The sequence below is a fragment of the Oryza glaberrima genome, chromosome 7 (assembly GCF_000147395.1).
Source record: "Oryza glaberrima chromosome 7, OglaRS2, whole genome shotgun sequence".
Classification (NCBI taxonomy): domain Eukaryota; kingdom Viridiplantae; phylum Streptophyta; class Magnoliopsida; order Poales; family Poaceae; genus Oryza; species Oryza glaberrima.
This window is the reverse complement of record NC_068332.1, coordinates 277,478-299,472: the sequence shown is the minus strand read 5'-3', so window position 1 is coordinate 299,472 and position 21,995 is coordinate 277,478. Positions and strand designations below refer to the sequence as shown.

Genomic DNA, 21,995 nt, shown 5'->3' with positions numbered 1-21,995 from the left:
AAGAGAGAATAACATCGGCAGTGTGTGTACAGGGTGCCCATCTTATCTTCCTAAAGGTTTTTTTGTTCCACAATTGTCACCAATGAATTATTCAACAATTAATTAATGATGATGACAACACAATCACCATTTGTCTTCCAATCATCATACGAAGCTGCTGCTGCAGCTGAAACTCAGCATATTGTTTGAGCTTTATTTACCAACAAATTAAAAGAAAACAGGAGAGAGCATTGGCAGTCTGGAAAACTTATTACTGAGCCTTTCCCTCGATCTAAACATCCCCGGCGCTGCCATATTCCATCAGTCTCGGCCCTGAAGCTGCCACCGCCATGCTTCGGCCCCTTGGATTCTTCAGAAAAGAGCTCGAGGCATGCCCAGAATGCGCATGCCGTGAACTCTGTGCCTTGTAGGACGATGTGCTAGCCACCAACCTCGAGGATTTACGATCCGATCTACCGCTGCGATCGGAACGGTGGGAAGAAGAAATCTTGCGGGTGTGCCGGTCCGATACCTCTTTTGAGCCAGATGCTCTTATAGGATGCTTGTTGTAGAAACCAAGGTTCGGCAAGAGACCTACAAGGTACTTCTTCAGGTGCTCATCACCTACATTCTTCTGTGCTGGGTTCCCATCTAGGTTTACAGCTTCAAGAGAACTATAGTTTGCAGCCAGCTGGCCAAGCCCCTTCGATGTGGAGATCTTGTTGTGGCGCAGGTCCAGAACCTTCAGCTTCAGAAGACGGTGAAGACCATCTACCTCACTGATCTTGTTACCACCCAGATACAACTCCTTCAAAGAAGAACAGGACGCCAAACCTAACAAATAACTTGGATCATAAGTCAATAAGAAGAGACAGAAGCCTATTCAATTTCATTTTCATAATACAAAAGTATTGAGGCATTTTGTCCAGAATCGAGGCAGAAATTCAATTTCAGTTCATTCGTTGGATAGTCTTTTCTTTAATTCAACAATCAACACAGTGAGGATGGCAGAACATAACAATTCTCAGTAAGAGCATGCTAAAATGGGGATCTTTCTTTTTCAGATAAATCAACAGCCCACATATCAAGGGGGAAAACAGATCATGAATTCATTACGTAGACAGACCAGAGTAAACTTCCTCTACCAATGCACAAAGGAACATTTGACATACGACATATAAACAAAAAAAAAGCATATAAATAAGAAGAAAGTAAAAGATGTTAATGTCAATACCATGGCCAATTCTGGATATCCTATTATAGCTGATGTCCAGTAAGCGTAAGCGTGTCAATTCTCTAAGGCCCTCAATTGTTGAGATATTATTCTTTGACAAGCTTAACATGTGAAGACCCCTTGGAAGAGCTCCTGCAGTTATTCGCACTACATAGTGCATAGGAAAACCCCAAATGAGGTAATTTTGTAATCTTTATATAACAAATGAAAGCACATTTCCAGTGACTAATCTACTGAATTATGGAGAGAAGAAGAACACACCAATTGAATTCCCAGACAAGTTCAACAAGCGTAGGCCTAAGAAAGCGCTCAATCTTGGAATTGCAACCAAGCCAAGGTTTCCTAATTGTGCCGACGAAGAAGTAGGAGTCAATTTCGAAATATAAGTGTAAGCTATCTCCATGCCAAGAGGACTTTTAGCATCAGGTCGGACAGCAGGAACACCAGCCACCGGCTCATTATATTTTGTCAACACCGAGTTTGAACTTTCTCCTTGCTCCTCAACAAGGGTGTCATCGTCAATATCAATTTGGTTGATCCAATCCTCAATTCTTTTAATGCTAAAAGTTCTTGGGGAAAGTTCATCTGGGTCCACATCGAAATACTGATTGTCATTAATTCCAGTTCTGTTGTGCTTGAGTTCTTCACTAATATCCTTTGAATCACACAACTTTAGATCACTCGCATCAATGACAAGTGATTTGTGGTAGGGAGTGCTATCTCTGTTCCACAAGTTATCTTTTCTCTCTTGATCTAGAGCTTCATTGATGCCACGGTCATTGTTGGAATGGTGAGAGCCATCCCCTGTACCAGAGTAGTAGGGGGCAACTGGATCAACTGATTGGTGACCGCTCACATGTTTGTTATCCCAATATTCATGACTTAGCACCCCATCCCTAACAAAACTTTCTTCTGCACTTGCAGTAGACCTTTGACCCCCATCAGCAGCATCAGAACAACCTATTGAACCATTGTCCTCAAAGTTCATTCTTTCATAGACATCTGGAGAAGAAGGTCCAGCACATTGCACATCCAAATTTGATTTAGAGTGATGTGGCTCGACGCTATTCAGATAATCAACCTTCTCACTAACTGCTGAACACAGATCGCTATTCAGATAATCAACCTTCTCACTAACCGCTGAACACAGATCGCTATTCAGATAATCAACCTTCTCACTAACCGCTGAACACAGATCTTCATAAGACCTGCAACGAGGCCCTAGTATCTCAGAATCAGCAGAACCTTCTGTGCCACAATTGGAATTATTCTGAAATATAGCAGATTGTGATCTTGGAAATTTGGTCTGGTCATAACACATGTAGTGGCTATCAGAGTCAACAACATGGTCACCTGAAGGACTGACCAAGTCAGACAAGGCATCAAAAGCGTTCTCATTGCCCTTAGTGTTTAACTTAGCAGAATCTCCAACAGCTGAATTGCTTTTCAAACTAGAGCAATGGCCTTTGTGGTCACAGTCGATAATATCACATTCAGCACCTTCACTAAAATGATGATCATGATCCTTGTGAAGCATGTTTCCAAGAGATAGGCTCTTCTTTAGGTGGCCAGACTCCTTACTGTCATCAGAGCATGCATATCTGTTCAAGTCTTCAGATCTCCAGCATTCTTGATGAGACGATGGGCTAGTATCATACTGCCGGCTAACATTTGAATGATCATTTACATCTGTCAACTGGTTTGGACTTGCTGATCCAGCGTTGGACTTCACTGTTTGATCCTGAGAATCCATCTGTGAAACAGCAAGCATGGTATCCTTCTGTGAAGCACCGAGAATGACTTGTTCAGCTGGCAGAAAGTGTTCCTAATAATAAAAAGTATAAAAGGAAAGAAAAATGAGTGGTTGGAGCAAATTAGTTCAGACAAGCCAATCAATCCAAATGCTCTCTTCAGGACAAAACAACGAGAAGCAAATTAAAATGTAGTAAGTACTTTTTGATACCTTTGCCCTATGATGTGTGGTACTGGTCGAGGATGAGAAGCAGAAAAACCTAACCATAAGTCAACTCTGACGGCAATCACAAGGACAACACAAACAGAGTCGACCCAATCACATTGCTATATCAAAGGACTACCTTCGATGAGAACTCAGCTCAGCAAACGTGTTACATCTCAACTATTGTTGGAAATTAACCATAATCGAAAAGACCCTCCAATGCTCGGCGTAGTCTCCAGATGTAAGACGGGCTTTTCCCCAGAGGCGAGGTTAAGTTGGTTGCAGAGTAGTTGCAAACCCACACCCACTTAGAGGTGCGAGATGTGCCTGACCTCTTGATATCTGCCAGGCTGGACGAAAGATTAAGGAACTAGATAATTCCAGAAGGATGCATGTGGTTGGCACAATCCTGCAAACAGAAAACGCATTACGTATTACCATGAGTAATAAAGAAAACTTGACCAGAAATTCTCATGATGTTCACCATGTTAAACACAATAAAACAATAGTCCAAATATTGTTTTGCTCTATAACATTTAAGCTCTAAAAGGTGATGTTCATGATCAGCGAATGTTCAGTTATTATTAAAAAGAAAGCACTCTGTATTGGCCTTGGTACCCAATAATCAAAACTAACGCTGAGCTGAAACTGAAACCAAACGAGTCCAACTTACTCTGGTTGCATGCAAGAGAAAATAACAGAATCCCATAGGATGCAGATTGTTGTGAGCTCATCCAAAGGCAGCTACTAACCAAGACTAAGAGCACAAAACGCTTTGAAAATTGCAACAGGAAGGACGAGATAGAGATGATAGGATGCAGATTGTTGTGAGCTCATCCAAAGGCAGCTACTAACCAAGACTAAGAGCACAAAACGCTTTGAAAATTGCAACAGCAAGGACGAGATAGAAATGAAAAGGCTTTATGCTCTTATCGATTCCATCGTTGGACGACCCAATGGCAACAGTTAATGAGATACGAGTACGAGAGGTCCTGGACCGAAAGCTCCCCAGCACTGTCTCATCTCGTGAGCACATATTTGCACCACCCTTCCCTTGAGACTTGAGTGGCTGCAGCAGCGCCACCAAACAGACTGGCGATGGCGATGCTTTGGGTCCATGGACCTCTCCCGTCCCTCGCCACTAGAGGTGCAGTGACAATCTAACGTGTAGCCGTAAAGAAGACGACTTTCTTTTGGTACAGTGATTGCCATCGTCATTATTAGGGAGGTACTTAAAAATCTCATCATCATGAATACAAAAGCAGGACCTTTCTTTTTTTGATTAGATATATGTTGAAGAATTAAACGGAACCAAGATGTGTACTGAACAAAAAGCTAAAAATATCTGAATGATTCGTCCATGAAAAGAGAGAGACAGCTAGATCCAAAAGTTTCATGGCAGATAGAGAAAAGAAAAGTGATGAATTAGCGCCTAATCCACTGGGGCTGCTCTCTATAATTCGATGACGGCATGGGTTCAGGTCAGGGCGAATAATAATAGTACACGCACAATATACTACCTGAACAAAATCAGGGGAGAGAGACAGAGAGAGAGGAGAAATCTGTGAGCAAACTACATAGAGGTCCGAGGAAGAAGATGAACAGAAATCCATGCATGAATCTACAAATCCTAGAAGAGGGCAAAGAAGAGGAAGCCGTCCGTGGTGCATACCTTCTTGACTTCTTCTTCTTCTTCCCTCTCCGCTTGTTCGTCCAGAAAAGAATCCGGCTCTAATGGCTAGCTAGTTGGGGTGGTGTGCGCTGCGGCGAAGAGAGGAGGAGGAGGAGGAGAACCTACCTCACCTGTGATTGGATCTGTAATTATCAATCTCTCTCTCGAGCTGCTGCTGCTTCTTCTTGTTTGGGACTTGGAGACCGACGGGGTAAAGGAAAGGAAGTGTTTCTTCGTTTTATTTATTTATTATTTCCCTTTTTTTTTCTGGTGATGAGGAGGAGACATGTTACTGGGCTAGGCCGGGCCGGATGGACGGGATTGTGGGCCATGGCCCATATATGAGCCCATGGCATCTGGCCTTGTGGCTGCGGAGGATATTCCCTTCCCTTCTTCTTCCTCCCCTCCATTCGCCATTGCCCTTGTTTGTTTATTAATCCCATTTCCTTCCCATGGATGAGTATTGAGTCGATCCATTCCCAAATCCAAGCCAAAAGCTTCGATTCTCTCTCTCTCTCTCCCTGCGCCGCGGGGCGGGGCGGGCCATTGGCCGGCGGCGCCGACTGCGCCCGGCCGTATCTCCCCACCGCATTCCCGCGGCTACCCTGCCTATACGACACGACACTGCTAGCTCAGGTGCGCTATCTATTTATTACAGTATTTATCATCACTATATATATATATATGTATGTATATAATATTTGCGCCTTGCATTACTCATCTCGGTGTTCATGCGCACCCTCCTTGTTGCAGTAACCGTCCCAACAATACACGCACTTGTATTTCTTTTCTTCTCCAATGGAGTGCCATGCCTTGCCACACCACAATAATAATGACACTACCAGTTTCTCACTCTTTCTTCTTGCCAAATGCTGTTTTCACAATATAATAACCATTTTTGTAATTATAATATTGATCCGAATGAATGAATCTGGTCTTCTGTTTTTAGGAGCTGACATCACATCACTCCTCTTGTGTCCAGTACAACAAGTACATGACATCGCATCATTAATTACCATGATTTTTTTTTCTCCTTCCGATTCCGAGAGAATGGAGGAGTACTAATTAGTAGTAGTAGCCTAGTAGGATGGATTGGTTTTCCTTCTTTTATCTCTTGGGATAGTTATGAAAAAGACCACATATGTGTTCAAACTCAATGAGTCGCTCTTGAGTAACGCAAAGTTAATTATCTGCTCCTATTGATTCTTGAGTAAAGGCGCAGTTCCTTGCTTTTGCACAGTTGACTCTATCTACGACACACATGCTAATATCGTACATTGCATATTTGCTTATCAATGGTTATACTAGGATTTTATGCAATCATGCAACCAACTAGTACAAAATTCAAGAATCAACCTTGTTGTTTTATCTGCCTGAAATCTCACATTGTTTAACACACGCAGAACATGAATTGAGCGTCAAGCTTCCAGTCTTCAAAGAGAAGCTCTAATGCACCCACCCCATTTCTCTGGGTAAAACAGCTATATATTGTTTGAAGCAAAGCATTTTCAATGGGTTCAGACAAGCAGAGTGGTAGCCCATTACTGGGAACCCTCAAGATGAAGAGCGTCAGGACGATCCTGACACACACGTATCCATATCCTCATGAACACTCAAGGCATATCATGACTGCAGTCATAATTGCATGCCTCTTTTTCATCTCGTCTGACAATATGCATACCCTCATTCATAAACTGGACAACAATATCAAGTGGTGGTCCATGTATGTTTGCCTAATCGGTTTCTTCTATTTCTTCTCTTCTCCCTTTCTCGGAAGAACTATTCAGCCGAGTTACTCGAATTTCAACCGATGGTATGTTGTCAACTCTTTAGTATGTCTCAACAACTCAACATTATATTTCTTTTGGATTGTCTCCATTGCTCCACAGAAACTTCTGCAAATGCATAACTAAGTTGTTAGGAGAAGTGATTCTGTCACTTGTATTGCATAATTGCAGGTATGTCGCTTGGATTTGCTTCGCTTCACTGTATCATCTTCCCAGCTTCCAATCAATGGGAGTTGATATGCGCATGAACCTTTCACTTTTTTTGACGATATATTTCTCTTCTGTCCTTTTCATCATCGCCTTTCATATAGTTTTTATTGGTCTCTGGTACATTGGACTGGTTGCTCGCATGGCAGGAACAAGACCTGGAATTTGGACCATATTCCAGAACTGTACTGTAAGTTTACTGAAATTTTGTTTTTGTTACTCTTTTTTATAAGAAAAACTAATCTGTCAGATTGCTCATTGGAAGATTATTTCTGCATTTGTTTCAGGTAATCAGTATTGCTTGCTGTGTATTCTACAGTCACTGTGGGAATCTTGCTGTGCACAAAAGTAAATCTTTCAGTAGGAATTCTGATCCAAATTTGCTTGCTTTTCTTGAGAATGAAAAGGGAACCACCTGGATATCAAATTTTCTCCGTATGAATGAGTTAAAAGATCAGATATGTTCATCTTGGTTTGCTCCGGTTGGATCTGCTAGTGATTATCCTCTTCTATCCAAATGGGTTATCTATGGGGAGGTACCACTGGCCTCGATTCATATATTCTTTCTTTTCATGTTTCCAGCTGACAATATCCATGTTACACTTCTTTGATCATGTTATTCTCCAGCTAGTTTGCAGTGGATCCTGTGCTGGCCCTTCAGATGAAATATCTCCTCTGTACTCATTGTGGGCTACATTTGTTGGCCTTTATATTGCTAACTTTGTTGTGGAGAGATCAACTGGGTATGTTTTTATTGTTTTGCACCGTGCATGTTCTTATTGATGCATTAATTTTCTTATAATAGATGCTAGTAATATTTCCTTTCCAAAAATATTGCTTGCATACATTCAATCTTTCTCTTAATTATGCACTGCGATTATTTCAGATGGGCTCTTACACACCCATCAACTGTATTGGAGGAAGAGAAGCTGAAGAGACAAATGAAACCAGATTTCCTGGACATGGTACCTTGGTATTCAGGGTAGGGCCTTTCTATTGTTCTGACGGCAGCAAGTTACTACCTCTATCCCATAATAATTGTATTTCTAGGATCTGAATTTGTCCCAAAATAATTGTCACAATAGAGTACTAATGGTCTCATTAATCACCTCTCATTCAATTTTTTTCCCTATTTTACGCTCAACTACCCTCCTACTCTTGTACACCATTTAATAAGGGGCATCATAGTATTTTTTTTCTCAAACCTTAATACATACGGAACAACCTAAAATTACAATTATTTTGGGACGGAGGTAGTAGATTACAGGCTAGTCCAATGGAAAAATCCAACATCTTTGGCTTTGCTTTATACAGGACATCAGCTGATTTATTCAAGACTGCATTTGATCTTATGGTCTCTGTAACTCTTTTTGTTGGGCGATTTGATATGCGCATGATGCAAGTAAGAGTGTTTCCTCTGGAACTTTTACTCAATATGATATGCCCAACATGAATATAAGCTCTAAGGTTCTCCAAGTCAGAATTGTGATTCATTTCCTTGGTTCTTTTCACTGAAATGTTTTGCCTTGGTGGTCATGGCTATCTAATTTTAACACTCCAATTTTCAGCTTTATATCCTGTCAATGTGCACGTGCGTGTATGTTCAAGCCTATGATGCATGGTCTCTCAAACTTCTTTTTTTTTAACATTGTCTTATAGGCTGCAATGAAAAGAACAACAGATGAAACTCAGAATGATGACCTTTTGTATGACTACTTCAATGAAAGAGAAGACCTTTGGTTTGACTTTGTCGCAGACACTGGTGATGGAGGAAATTCATCATATACAGTTGCCCGATTGCTAGCTCAATCATCCATTCAGACTGTAATTGGTGGCTCCATGCATACTCTTCCACGTGGAAATCTGCTTCTTATTGGCGGAGACCTTGCGTAAGTTTACAGCATATTTATCAGAGTTGCGCTTTTCCTGTGGTCAATTAATTCATACTTACAAAATCTAGACTCATTGTTGTTTAGCCAGTTGGATCACATGATTGATTTCATCCTTATACCATGGGAAATTATACAGACTATAGCTCTTGTTAAATGTTTGGAGATTCAGACTGTTAACAGCATGGTTGAGTTTCACAGTTATTTTTGAATGAAATGTTTTCTTTGTCCCGTTGAAGCATTAGACTGCATCTTCAGTATTGAGCACCTTAGCCTTCATAATTGAATAGACCGAGTTACCTGTTGATGATCTCATTTCTTATGTTCTGTCTCAAGCAACAGCTACTCATGGATAAGCACATCAAGCTTCTTCTCTATAATTGCAAAGGCTCGAGTTTATTTAGGCACATCTCAGTATTTTTGGATGCACTATAAATTGTTTTGTTTATTTCTTATCATTTGCACACGATGATGGTGTTTTCACATATTTCATTACCAATCCATGGGTGGATCTGAATTCAAGCATTGCAGTCACATGACTCCAATGAACTCTTGCTAAACCTAGCACAATTTTTTTTCAAATTAGCAAATAAATGATTACACAATTTTAATATTCTTTCCATGAATTCCCCATCCATAGTCGTTCTCCGTGAAGTATGTGGAACTTAGTCCATTTTATTTGTGCAATATGGATATTGTAGTTTCTGTTTCCTTTAACTTTCTGTAATTTTGGAATATACAGATACCCAAACCCATCATCATTTACATATGAGATGCGCTTCTTTAGTCCTTATGAGTATGCCCTGCAACCTCCACCTTGGTATAGAGCTGAACATATAGCTTTGGACAAGCCTGAGGTTCCTCTTGGTATATCAAAGATGAAAGATTATGACGGACCACAGTGTTTCATAATTCCTGGGAATCATGGTGTGTACTCTGTACTTTTTTAATTCTTAACTTGATTAATCTACTATATCATATCCTGTTTCCTTTCCTTTGGACTCTGTAAACTGTTAAGTATGTAAGGTAGATAATATATGCCTGTTTTTATGAAGTTCATTTCATGATTTCCATTCCATTTACCACAGACTGGTTTGATGGGCTGCACACTTTTATGAGATATGTATGTCACAAAAGTTGGTTAGGTGGATGGTTTCTGCCTCAGAAGAAGAGTTATTTTGCATTGCGGCTTCCCCAGGGTTGGTGGGTATTTGGACTTGATCTAGCTCTTCATGGTGACATTGATGTATACCAATTCAAGTTCTTTGCAGAGCTTTGCCGAAACAAGGTGCATTTCTTTTTGTTCCTTGTATATCCTTCTGTTTAATTCTGTTTATGCATTTGCTTTTATTTTCATATTTTTGGTTTCTCATGTACATGACATTTTTTTTAAAAAAAAAAATTGCTTCAACCATGTATACTGCCATCAGAGTGGCTAGTAAACACCCAATATGAACAAAGTTTTCTTTTTCTTTTTTTTTTAATCATAGCCCCTTTTGCTTTTTAGGTGGAGAACTTCCTTGCATGTTACTTTGTTATCATTTAATTTTGGTTAGTTCCTGATGAATGAACTGTTAATCATTTCCAATAAAATTTCAAGAACATCAGAATCTCTTGGATATTGGGACTATTTTTTTTATTTCCAGATCTTGTTGATCCACTGCATTTCTGAAGTTCTGCAGATTGGAGAGAATGACTCTGTGATTGTGATGACACATGAGCCAAACTGGCTTCTTGATTGGTATTGGAAGGAGACTACTGGCAAGAATGTTTCACATTTAATCCAGGACTACTTGAATGGAAGATGCAAACTTCGTTTGGCCGGGGATTTACACCATTTTATGAGGCATTCAGCTAATCAGATAGACAACCCTACTTCTGTGCAACACTTGCTTGTCAATGGATGCGGTGGTGCATTTTTGCACCCAACACATGTTTTCAAAAACTTTGAGCAGTTCTCTGGGGCTACTTATGAGTGCAAGGCTGCGTATCCATCCTTCGATGACTCTAGCGGGGTATGTTGTTCTCTATGATAATGGAATTTCTGAAATTTATAGCCTAACTAGCTTAAGCAGCTTGTATGTTGTGTACAAGTGAAATAAGGAAATCTTATCAATTAAATATGCAGATTGCTCTGGGTAATATACTAAAGTTCCGCAAGAAGAATTGGCAGTTTGACACAATTGGTGGTTTTATCTACTTCATACTGGTATTCTCAATGTTCCCACAGGTCAGTTCTATACCCTATTTAGCTATAATTTTCTTGTATGTAGTTTCTCTGAAAATGTATTGTTCCTTGAATATATTTACTTTGACTTAAAAATCCGCAAACAAGGGACATCCTTTTAAGAAATTAACCATGGAATTTACAGGAAAACCTGCTGCTGTATAGCTTTGAATTGGTTGAAAGAAACCTTATTCATGCTTCCCTACGTTATTTTGTCTCTTTCGACAAATGTATTTGACTTTTGTTGTTGACCCAGTTGCTCAACGTATTCAATTATTGTAAAACTCATTCAGGCTTTGTTCATTTTTGCTCCTTTTTTCAAAAAAGGAAAAAACATGCATTTAACCACCTACTGGTTACTTGGAAAATCAAACTTGGTGATAGCAAGCATTGATGTGTATCCTTGCATTGCTAAGATGTTGTTTGATGCTCTATCATGCTATAATAATCTTGATCTAATTACGACTAATTGATCCTGTTTCTGTTTTGTTCCAGTGTAATCTTGGTCACATCTTAAATGAAGAAACTTGGTCAGGGCGTCTGGGAAGCTTCTCAAATACAATATGGAGTGCTTTGCTCTATATTTTTGAACACTCTTATGTCTCTTCAGTAGGAAGTCTAACTTTATTACTGGCGTCATATTCATTTGTACCATCCAAGCTCTCACGGAGAAAAAGAGCTATTATAGGTGGTCTACATGTTTTGGCCCATCTCACTGCAGCCCTGCTTTTAATGTTGCTGTTGGAGTTGGGAATTGAAATTTGTATTCGGAATCATTTATTGGCAACATCAGGTATTCCATGTCATGCTCATATCAAGATGAAAATTCTTATCGCAGGTCAAGATCAAACTGCATGTTCATGCTTATGATATGTCTTCTAATATATGTAAAAAATAAAAGATCTTTATCTAGTCTTTTAAACTCAGGATATACTAATTTATGGTTTCCAACTGGACTAGATTGTAAACATTTCATATTTCATCCCTGAAGTGCCTAGAGGAAATTAAAGGCAAAAGATATTCCTGTGCAGACATGTCATATCCTAGGAAGTTTATTTGACAAAACTATCATGCCATGTCCCTGATAATATACCTCAGCCATTTACTCTGAGCTCCACTGCACAAAAGGTTTAGTGAGTGATGTAGCTACGATCCTTATATTTGTTCCTGACTTCAGAGATTTTGCTTGTGTCCTGTTTCTTCTTCCAAGCAAAATTCAACTTGAACTGAAAATTTTACTGTAAATTCATTTGTTGTAGGTTATCACACACTATACGATTGGTATCGGTCAATGGAAAGTGAGCATTTCCCTGATCCAACCGGTCTTCGTGCTCGCTTGGAGCAATGGACACTTGGACTGTACCCAGCATGCATAAAATACCTAATGTCAGCCTTTGACGTTCCTGAGGTAACAAGTGTCTCAGCTTGGAAACAACTACAGTTTCCATGCACTTTTTGGATAGTTTACTTACAATTATGAAACAATGTATATCTTTATTCAGGTCATGGCTGTGACAAGAATTAATATCTGCAAGAATGGGATGATGTCTCTTTCTCGGAGTGTTCTGATGATGTACTACACTTCTGTGTTTATCTATTTCTGGATTTTCTCAACTCCAGTTGTCTCCCTCATATTTGGTAGTTACCTATATATCTGCATCAACTGGTTCCACATACACTTTGATGAAGCCTTCTCTTCGTTGCGTATTGCAAACTACAAATCATTCACAAGATTCCACATTAAGAAGGATGGTAACCTGGAAATATTCACGCTTGCAGTAGACAAGGTAACAATTCAACTTGATTGCGTTGATCTCATCCATTTAGAACTTGAATTTCAAAATCCGCTGATCCATATCACCCAATATATAAGTGTCAATACATGTTTGTGTACACAGAAACAAAGTACATATATTATCCATCTTTAAACACGCCAATTTGGTGAGCAGGTCCCAAAGGATTGGAAGTTGGATCCCAAGTGGGAGGCAGAGGAAAGGAGGCCTCATCAGCTCAGCCATCACCGGAAGCACCCCAGCAAGTGGAGGTCATCCTCTTCCCCAGACCCTGTCACGTCGGTACGGGTTGTCGACCATTTCACCATTTCAAGAACAAGAACATCAGATCCCAACACCTCTTGTTGATTAGATACATGGTGGGTTGAGGAATTGACAACTACTAGTTGTGGTGCACGTTGCTATCTTTATAGATCCAGCTGACTGAGGCTGCCGGGACTGACAAGTGAGCCTGCATTTTAGAGAAATGGAGTTTTACAGAGTATATATGGAATTAGTAACAAAGAAATGATTATTAGTTCATCAAAATTGTAAGGCCTGATTGGTTGTATTGCTTGAAGTAGACTATTGAGATTGCTTCAGCTAGCATGGTAAATAAAATCAATCTTGTTATCATCAGTAGATCAGTTGGAAGCTAGAAAGAAACTGAGGCATATGGGCTGATCGATACGTTGCTTGGATGCTACTCGCCTTGTTGGTGAACGCATATTGTACAAAGTAGTAGTAGCATGTTGGACCAAAGTGTCTCTAGCCTGTATGTGAAGAGAGGCATAAATCATCATAATCATGGCAGCTGCATGAGCAGAGAAAAGAAAGCTACTCCGGCCAGTTTGCAAATTTGGCTAGTTAGCTTGTCCAATCCTAAAGTCATGAGAGCAGTGTGTGTGGCTTTGCTCGTGGAGCGAGGCAAGCATATCTTCATTACTACTACTGTGTATCTAGCTTGCTGTTGAGCTTGCCTGTTGGATCGATATAAAATGGGATCGAATGCTGGCAGCTGATGTGAAGTGAATTGAGCAAGATTGCAAGGGCAAGCAGCTATGGCGAGCGAGCAAGGCCAAGGTGAGCAGACATCATCAATGGCGGGTGCGGGCGCGGGCGACGGCATGGAGCAGAAGCTGGAGAAGCTGATGTCGGCGTTTCACGACCATCAGGAAGGCAACAAGGCGGTGAGGCATGAGAAGGAGCTGGAGGAGCTCTTCAGCTTCCTCAGGGAGCACGAGGCCGCCTTCTCGCAGCTTCCAGGGGACAAGAAGGACGACCTCGACGCCCTCCTCCGCAACATCGAGGGCGTCCTTGAGCTGTGCAAGAAACCATCTTCGACGACGCCCGAGGAGGAGGAGAAGAAGAAGAAGAAGAAGAAGATGGGCGACTGCATCCCCTTCAAGTCGTCGTCCAGGCCGCCTGACCACAAAGACGCCGACGCCGATGCCGATGCCGAGCCAACGCCGTCGGTGGTGGCGCCGTTGCTGAAGCAGGCCAGGGACATTCTCCGCGACTCATCATCATCTGCTCCTGCAGGTGCAGGTGCAGGGCCTAATAAGAAGGAGGTGCTGTACGAGTGGACGACGAGCTACGTCGACGAGGAGAGGCTATACGGGTGGGACGACGAGGCCAAGGAGGTGGCGGACGCCCTCGCCGGCCCCGAGGAAGATGACGACGACAAGGAGAAGCTGTTCAGGGCGGCGGGCATCTTCGGCATCCACGGCAGCGGCAAGACGGCGTTGGCCCAGAAGGTGTTCGTCCACGACCGCATCAAGGACACCTTCCCGCTCCGCCTCTGGGTGTGCGTCGGCCCGACGCCGCCGGACGATGACAAGCAGCAGCAGTACGAGGTGAAGTTTAGCCTCCTCTACCGCATGCTCGACAACCTCGGCCTCGACACCTACAAGGTGGAGGGCGTCGTCAACGCCTCGGAAGCCGTCAAGAAGCACGGCGGCGACGGCGACAGCGACGCCGCCAAGGAGTCCAAGATCGGCGTGCTGCTCTTCATCCTGCACGTGGCGCTGGCCAAGACCTCCTACCTCATCGTGCTGGACGACATCCGGGCGTACGACCCCTGGTACACCAACCTGGCGCTGCCGCCGCCGCCGCACGGCGAGTGGAGCGACCGCCTCGGCTACGGCCTGCCCAAGCTGAAGAAGAGCGCCGTGCTCGTCACCTGCCGCAAGGAGGAGCACGCCAGGGCCATGGTGCGCACCGGCCGCGTCTTCCACCCGCCGCTCCTCGCCGTCGCCGACGCCTGGAAGCTCTTCGAACGCGAGTACCTGGAGGCCAAGAAGAAACAGGTCGGGTACAACGTCAAGGACGACATGCTGTACAACGATCTCAAGGTGGTGCAGGAGGAGATGGTCGGCAAGTGCCTCGGCCTGCCGGTGGCCATCCTCGAGGCCGCCAAGGGCTTCGCCCAGTACTGCACTTACGTTGATGACGACGATGCCAAAACTACTCAACCCACTACTGCTAAAGGTGCCGACGCCGGCGACCCTGCTGATCATGCTGCCGCCTAGATCCACTCTCATCCATCCAAACACTATACTTATATATATATTCCGTAATTTAATGTTTTGCTGCACACGCATGCTACTCTCGCAATGCCATATATATCGTCCATCATTTTTCCTCCTAATATAATATAATGAATGTAAGTACACATCGAGTTTTCTTCTTGTATTTAATTTGTGTCTGTGTACTCCTACGTACTTCTACAGATTTTTCACCATCAAATCCACACAAAGATTAGTGCATGAGCTCCTTCCCCTCCAACCAGGCGAGCTTCTCCTCTTCTCTAGTGCCAGCAACTCCGCAATTATTTGCATGTCCCTCAAATGATTATGAAAAAAAATAAAAAAAAATAGAAAATATGTATTAATATGTGATATATCACTCCACAAATATGCAAGTTTAAATTCAACTTCTACATCTCGCAATGAAAAAAAATTAAAATACAACTAGTTAACGTATATTCACAATCAAATTTGTTTTTTTCATTGCGAGACGTAGAAGTTAAATTTGAACTTGCATGTTTGTATAGTGATATATCACATGTTTATTCATCTTCTCTAATTTTTTTTATAACCATTTGAGTGACATGCAAACAACGAGGGGACCTCCCCTCGAGGATCAAAATCCACTCCCCAATTTCGGTAGAGGGCATATGGGTTAGAATATGGGATAGACCGTGCTAGGAGGCCAGTTGCTGGAGGGGGGAGATCAAGGGAAATTATTTTAATCCCTCGAGGGGAGATCCCTCGTTGTTTGTATGTCACTCAAATGGTTATAAAAAAATTGAGAAGATGTATTAACATGTGTTATAACACTCCACAAATATGCAAGTTCAAATTCAACTTCTACATCTCACAACGAAAAAAACAAATTTGATTATGAATATACGTTAACTAGTTTGTAGTTTAATTTATTTTTTTCGTTGCGAGATGTAGAAGTTGAATTTAAACTTACAGGTTTGTGGAGTGAATATCACATGTACATCTTCTCAAATTTTTTTAATTTTTTTCATAACTATTTTGAGTAACATGCAAACAACGAGGGGATATCCCCTCAAGGGATCAAAATCCACTACCGGGAGATCAGGGAGGTTTCTCCCGGGCTTAGAGGGATATAGCGCTGGATGAAGACGAGAACCGGTGATGGGTGGAACATGGGCAGGCAGCAAGGTGTTGGTGGCGGTGTCAGAGCCACGGTGTCGAAAGCGGACAGCGAGTAGTGGGCAGTGTGAACGTGAGAGAAGTGGGAGAGGAAGAAAATGATAAGGTTATTGTGCGCACAAATCTTAAATCACATTCAACGCCTCAACGGTCCAAAATTCACATGACATGGAATGGTATTATCTGTCATAAGTTGTATAGACAATCCCTTAATTAATAGGGTGTATATCTTTTTATTTGTGTGTTTCTCCATATATATGTTATGGGAAAAGTCGAGCTCTACACCAGGAGAAAGTCAGGGCCTGTTTGCTAAAGCTCCAGTTCCTAGATTCACCTCTGATCTAGCTGGAGCCTAACCAAACGGTCCAGCTCCAAAAAAAAAAGTGGAGCGGAGTAGGCCAGATCGCTCCTAAAAAACGAACTAGCTGTGTGGAGCGGCATTTTGGTCACTCCACAACTCCAACTCCTAAAAGATAATTTATTATTTTTCCTGTTGGGTCAAGATAATAGTTACAAGGATAATTTTTGTCCAAATTTGATCAGTATGACTCATTGTACTGTATTCGCCTGTGTCTGTCCTTGTGCCAGATTATTGATAAAAAAAACGAGATTTTTGTTTTGATATGATGTGCTGTGTTATGCCCTTGCAATTTTTTATCCACTTAACCATTCCAATTGAAGTATTATGAGCAGTAATCTCTAATTATAAACCAGTGAGAATTATAGTGTTCAAATTATTAAGAAATTTTATTCATTATTAGTCCCACCACTAAGCAGAAAAAATAAGGGTATTATTGTCCATCTCCCTCATATCCTCTTTTTGAGAATTTTTGGAGCTGACTAAGCTAACCAAATACTTTCAAGGCCACTCCAGATCTTAGAAGAGCTAGCTCCACTGGAGTTTGAGTTTGGAGCTAAAATCTGAGAGAGTTGGAGCCCTACCAAACAGACCCCACATTGAGGGAAACTATCCTCATGCCTGAACATTCATTTTATATTAGTACTTTGAATTATATCCTTATTAATCCATGCTGATAGTAGTATATATATGATAAATATTAAAATTTTAATCATATGGCAGTATGACATGATTATTTCTCAAATTATAGAGTATTGGATTAATGCTGTGAAAAAATGAATGAAGAAATTCAAAATAATTTGTCCATAAAATTTTTATATGTGTTATTAACGGTTTTAAAAAAATACTGAAAATGGACAATAATGAAAAAAAGAACAAATCAACCTAAAGTTAAGTTCTAAAAAATATTTGTTGGCTGTGATGGACATGTAACTTTAATATTCATAGTTAAATATATGATATATAAATTTATAAACAAGTTTAAATTCAACCTAAGTTGCAACAAAATATCAAATATGACAGGGAATAATTAGTTAGAGTTTAATTTTTTTTATATACTTACATACTAGTTCGATTCTATAGGTTTATGTTTGTGGAGTGATATCACGTACATTTTTATATTTGTATACATCAAATTTGGATATCATGTGCATGCAAGGCATAAAAAAAGGGGGGTCGGAACACCCCCCTTAATTAAGGAACAAATATCCATCTCTTACAAATAAATACTCCAGTCCAGTGCTATATATATATATATATATATATATATATATATATATATATATATACACACACCCATCATTTCCTAAATGTTTAACGCCGTTGACTTTTTTAAACATGTTTGACCGTTTGTCTTATTCAAAAACTCTTGTGAAATGTGTAAAACTATATGTATACATAAAAGTATATTTAACAATAAATCAAATAATAGGAAAAGAATTAATAATTACTTAATTTTTTTTAATAAGATGAACGGTCAAACATTTTTTAAAAAGTCAACGGTGTCAAACATTTTGGTATGGAGGAAGTATATAGTATGCATGGACGATGATTATACTTGTACAAGTATGAGAGCTAGCGAATTGAAGGATGAGATAAATATTAATGCATGCAGGGAGATGGATGTGGTGGCTACTGGTCGTGGACGATGAGCTTGGCCTTGGCGTCCCCCTCATTGATCCGGTACATGTCTCCCATCCCCATGTGCGCCATGAGAAACCAGACCAAGGTGATGAGCTCGCCGCCGCGGCTGAGCTGCCGCACGTGCGTGCTCCCATGGCACTTGCCGGCCGCGTAAGTCAGCATCTCCCTCCACACTCCGGCCACCACCCTCCACATGGTGTCGTCGTCCAGCTCCTGGAGCACCTTGGCTAGGATGCAGGCGTCGAACAGCACAGATTTGCTCCGGTCGCCCTTCACATCGGCCGGCTTCTTGGACGTGTTGACGGAAAGCAGCATCCGGCGGGCGTCGTCGTGGTTGGGGTCCCACGCCTCCGCCGACTTGAAGAAGCGGCGCGCCTCGGCGCACGTGTCCCGGTAGCGGAGTAGGCCGATGCCGGCGGTGGCCAACAGCATCTCCGGTTGCCTGACGAGGAGGTAGAGCATGTACTCCGACAGGGTCTCGCTGATGGACATCAAGCCGTTGGTGTCGTGCATCCGAGGCTCTTTGCACTCTCGGTGACAGCACAGGTCAGTGGCGATGTGCCATAGCAGCAGCGACTCGTCGAACTCCCTCTCGATGCTGTTCCGCAGGACGCCATCCAGCTTCTCCTTCACCATCTTCTCGACCAAGTACTCGGACTCGTCCATCTCCTCCTCCTTGTTGGTTGATGAGCTATTATCCTTCTTTTTGAGCTCCGCCTCTCGTGTTGCCTTGGTCAGCTCCATCTTGATGTTTCGGACGAGGCCCTCGTCATCCAATAGGGTCCCCTCGCCGCGGTAGCCGCACAGCTTCTTCATCAAGTCGTAGTCCGTGGAGCCCTTGAATTTTTGGGCCTCCTTCTTAAGCCTATCGAAGACATACGTGAGCACGTCGACGTGCGGCTTCTCCTCCTTGTGCCAGCAGCACAAGTGATTCATCTTGTTGTTGTTGTTGTCGATGTGACTGCAGCTCACCGGCTTGCGCTGGATGAAGAAGAAGTCGTCCAAGGTCTCCCTGACTCTCACCTTGTCGGCGACCCAGATGAGGAACCGCATCACACTCGGCGGTATCGTCTTCCGCTTGCAGCACTGGCGGCGACCCTCCTGCTCCTTGGGCTTGCCTAGGCAGTAGCAGATGAAGTTCAGCTGCGAGGTCCGCTCCGACCACCGCCTTGGCTGCAGCCGCACGGCCCTGGCCACCCGGGAAAGCCACGCCATGTGCTTGGCTTCGAGGAAGACGATCATCCGGTTGGAGCAGAGGAGCATGAGGATGGCGGCCACGTCGAGCGCCAGCCCGCCGAGCAGCAGCGCGTAGGTGATGCCACGGTCCACGGGGAGGATGGCGGTCTTGTCGAGGAGCGCGAAGAGGAGGATGGCGATGACGAGGCAGGCGGTGCCGACGCAGCGGAGGACGCAGCCTGCCGAGCTGTGGGACACGGGCGCCTTGGTGTACACCATGTCGTAGATGAAGTTGAGCTCCACCTCCACCACCTCGAACGCCTTGCCCGCCGTCATGTCGTGGCGGTCCAGGAAGTAGGCCTGGCTGATCCTCCTCTCCTTGTAGCTGAGGATGAGGTTGACGAAGAGCAGCCGGAACATGGTGAAGAAGTCGTACGCCATCGCCTCCAGGCTCTTGTTGCTCTCCTTCACCAGCCGAACCTCCTCGCCCTCCTCCAGCGCCTCCTTCGCCTTGCTGGCCTCGCCGTCCGCGATGGTGATCTCCACCAGCAGTCCGGCATTCTTCTTGGAGTCGAACTCCGTCATGAGCTTGGCGTAGTTGGGCCCAGGGTTGGGTTCGCCGAGGATCTTGTCGCGGAAGCCGGAGACGCTGCCGGAGTAGAGCGAGTAGGTGCGCTCGCCGTACTTGATGATGCCGACGAGGAAGATGAGGGCGGTGGCCGGGACCATGGGGTTGGACTTGACGGAGCAGGAGAAGACGACAAAGGCGGAGAAGAGCTCGAAGAGCAAGCCAATCAAGTGGCGGAGCCAGAGCTCGTTGTCCTCGAGGGAGTAGGCGGTGATGGTGTCCGGGCCGCCCAGGTGGAGCAGCAGGAATGGAGTCCAGAAGGCGAAGATGGGCGGGCTGCCGCCGCCGGAGGATGTGTTGTTGGTGCTGCCGCCGCCGGGCCCACGCTTGAAGCCGCCGACACCGGCCGAGAGGTGGCTGATGCTGCTGCTGCTAGAGGAGGAGGAGGATCCGTTGCCGCCGCCGATGTTGCCGAGGTTGTTGAGGAGGAGGCCGAGGCCGAGGTCGGCGACCCAGTCGGCGAGGAGGTAGCATGACCAGACGGCGAAGCGCGGGACAGGGTGGGAGGAGCGCTTGCGCATGGGCCCCACGAAGATGAGGAGAATCTGGAGGGTGAGGCTCAGCAGCATCGCCACCCTGATCTCCCAGTCGCTGTCATTCTGCGGCACCGGCGGATTGAAACCCATCCACGATGCTAGCTTAATTACCTTCTTCTTCTTCTCTTTCGTCGTTGTCTTCCTCTGATCAGCTCATGCATGCATGCATATGCTTCCTTCAACGTCAATATATATATATCCATGCAGACAAAATTATTTTAAGTTGACTACTCACACAGACGTACAGAATATATATACCATGCAACTCCATATAGCTAGAAATTAAAGGAAGAACCAGGTTAATTAAGTGATCGATACAAGAAAATTAATTAAATATCTCTCACCTGCTAATTATGATCGATAATGCATGCATGCGGTAGGAGCTGGAGATCGATCGACTAGCTATAGTATTACTGTTGTGTTCATTATATTGCTGCATCATACTATATGGTACCTAGCAATATATATATATAGATGCAATTGATCGATCGATGCATACTGCATGTACACAGTACACCATCGATCGAGTTCCGTCTTCAGTAAATTACTTGGCAGCCAAGCGATCCGGGATTGTTTTTTTTTTAGGGTTGGAGAGAGAAAAATAAAAAGCGATTCGGCGAGCGCAAATGATATGATCTCGATCGATGTGCCTTGTTCCATCGTGGCTTGCATCAAGTAGCTTACACATCATATATCGAATAACTCCCTTTTTCTTCCAAAGGAAAAGAGAAAGGGTAAAGCGTGAAAGTAAATTTGTCGGACCAGCTAGCTACTGTATACATTACTTCAATTACTAACTAGAATTGAGTTGCATCTCATCGTATAGCACTGCAGGAAAACTCTTTTAATTAATAATCACTCGAGTAGTAAACATCCACTCATTTATTACATATCAATTAATTAAATAGCTATTATTTTTTAAAAGAAAATTAACAAGATATATTAGTACTCGCAAAGTATGCAAGTTCAAACTTCAAACTTCACCTGCACCTACTGTGCATTGCACCCATATATATATAAGATTTCCTCTCAAGTACTATTCCTAAAACTTATTACTCTCTAAGCACCGAGACCTCGCTTTATATTTTAACACCGAGGCAAGTACACCCTAGACGTTAACATACCATCGAAAATATGCATATTCAATCTTAAGTTTTTTTCAGAATTAATTTAATACTTTCTCAATTTAGAATTAGTGCAACAAATAATACATGAAGAAGTGTAGCTAGGGTGAAAAGCAGAG

General features: G+C 43.0%; 4 protein-coding genes across 6 annotated transcripts; 2 read left to right on the top strand and 2 right to left on the bottom strand.

The window, feature by feature from the left end:
• Position 1: 1 nt before the first annotated feature.
• LOC127779495 (uncharacterized) lies at positions 2–5,043 on the bottom strand. 2 transcript variants are annotated; one of them, XM_052306288.1, is made up of 5 exons: positions 4,843–5,043; positions 3,177–3,579; positions 1,475–3,038; positions 1,214–1,360; positions 2–813 (listed from the first exon to the last, which is right to left on the bottom strand). In XM_052306288.1, exons 2-5 carry the CDS (start codon positions 3,231–3,233, stop codon positions 272–274), a joined length of 2,310 nt encoding a protein of 769 aa, XP_052162248.1. In that variant the 5' UTR covers positions 3,234–3,579; positions 4,843–5,043; the 3' UTR covers positions 2–271. The 2 variants fall into 2 exon arrangements, with proteins under 2 accessions (XP_052162248.1, XP_052162249.1); XM_052306289.1 differs by lacking the exon at positions 4,843–5,043 and adding an exon at positions 3,844–4,055.
• A 24-nt stretch (positions 5,044–5,067) lies between these two features.
• Positions 5,068–13,547, top strand: LOC127779494 (uncharacterized). Of its 2 annotated transcripts, none has more exons than XM_052306286.1 (16): positions 5,068–5,478; positions 6,246–6,655; positions 6,801–7,026; positions 7,124–7,372; positions 7,464–7,579; positions 7,723–7,818; positions 8,151–8,238; positions 8,496–8,725; positions 9,468–9,652; positions 9,814–10,013; positions 10,408–10,740; positions 10,854–10,955; positions 11,448–11,790; positions 12,212–12,360; positions 12,455–12,739; positions 12,902–13,547. In XM_052306286.1, exons 2-16 carry the CDS (start codon positions 6,354–6,356, stop codon positions 13,091–13,093), a joined length of 3,096 nt encoding a protein of 1,031 aa, XP_052162246.1. In that variant the 5' UTR covers positions 5,068–5,478; positions 6,246–6,353; the 3' UTR covers positions 13,094–13,547. The 2 variants fall into 2 exon arrangements, with proteins under 2 accessions (XP_052162246.1, XP_052162247.1); XM_052306287.1 differs by having other exon boundaries at positions 11,448–11,745; positions 12,902–13,546.
• A 107-nt stretch (positions 13,548–13,654) lies between these two features.
• On the top strand, positions 13,655–15,500 carry LOC127779498 (probable disease resistance protein At5g45440). The gene has a single exon (XM_052306291.1). The coding sequence runs from the start codon at positions 13,786–13,788 to the stop codon at positions 15,253–15,255; it is 1,470 nt and encodes a 489-aa protein (XP_052162251.1). The 5' UTR covers positions 13,655–13,785; the 3' UTR covers positions 15,256–15,500.
• Positions 15,501–18,064: 2,564 nt separating this feature from the next.
• LOC127779939 (uncharacterized) lies at positions 18,065–21,179 on the bottom strand. Its single transcript, XM_052306873.1, has 2 exons — positions 21,097–21,179; positions 18,065–20,928 (listed from the first exon to the last, which is right to left on the bottom strand). Exon 2 carries the CDS (start codon positions 20,840–20,842, stop codon positions 18,401–18,403), a length of 2,442 nt encoding a protein of 813 aa, XP_052162833.1. The 5' UTR covers positions 20,843–20,928; positions 21,097–21,179; the 3' UTR covers positions 18,065–18,400.
• Between the last annotated feature and the right edge of the window lie 816 nt (positions 21,180–21,995).

What these genes read in the sequence shown, in the direction of transcription:
- LOC127779495 (XM_052306288.1), bottom strand. Translation starts at nt 3,233, where the DNA reads ATGGTTAGGTTTTTCTGCTTCTCATCCTCGACCAGTACCACACATCAT. An exon ending in CTTGTCTGGGAATTCAATTG is followed by an intron (nt 1,361 to 1,474) that starts GTGTGTTCTTCT and finishes TGCACTATGTAG; the next exon opens with TGCGAATAACTGCAGGAGCT. An exon ending in GATATCCAGAATTGGCCATG is followed by an intron (nt 814 to 1,213) that starts GTATTGACATTA and finishes GTTATTTGTTAG; the next exon opens with GTTTGGCGTCCTGTTCTTCT.
- LOC127779494 (XM_052306286.1), top strand. Translation starts at nt 6,354, where the DNA reads ATGGGTTCAGACAAGCAGAGTGGTAGCCCATTACTGGGAACCCTCAAG. An exon ending in CAGAGCTTTGCCGAAACAAG is followed by an intron (nt 10,014 to 10,407) that starts GTGCATTTCTTT and finishes GAAGTTCTGCAG; the next exon opens with ATTGGAGAGAATGACTCTGT. An exon ending in TATTCTCAATGTTCCCACAG is followed by an intron (nt 10,956 to 11,447) that starts GTCAGTTCTATA and finishes GTTTTGTTCCAG; the next exon opens with TGTAATCTTGGTCACATCTT.
- LOC127779939 (XM_052306873.1), bottom strand. Translation starts at nt 20,842, where the DNA reads ATGGGTTTCAATCCGCCGGTGCCGCAGAATGACAGCGACTGGGAGATC.
- LOC127779498 (XM_052306291.1), top strand. Translation starts at nt 13,786, where the DNA reads ATGGCGAGCGAGCAAGGCCAAGGTGAGCAGACATCATCAATGGCGGGT.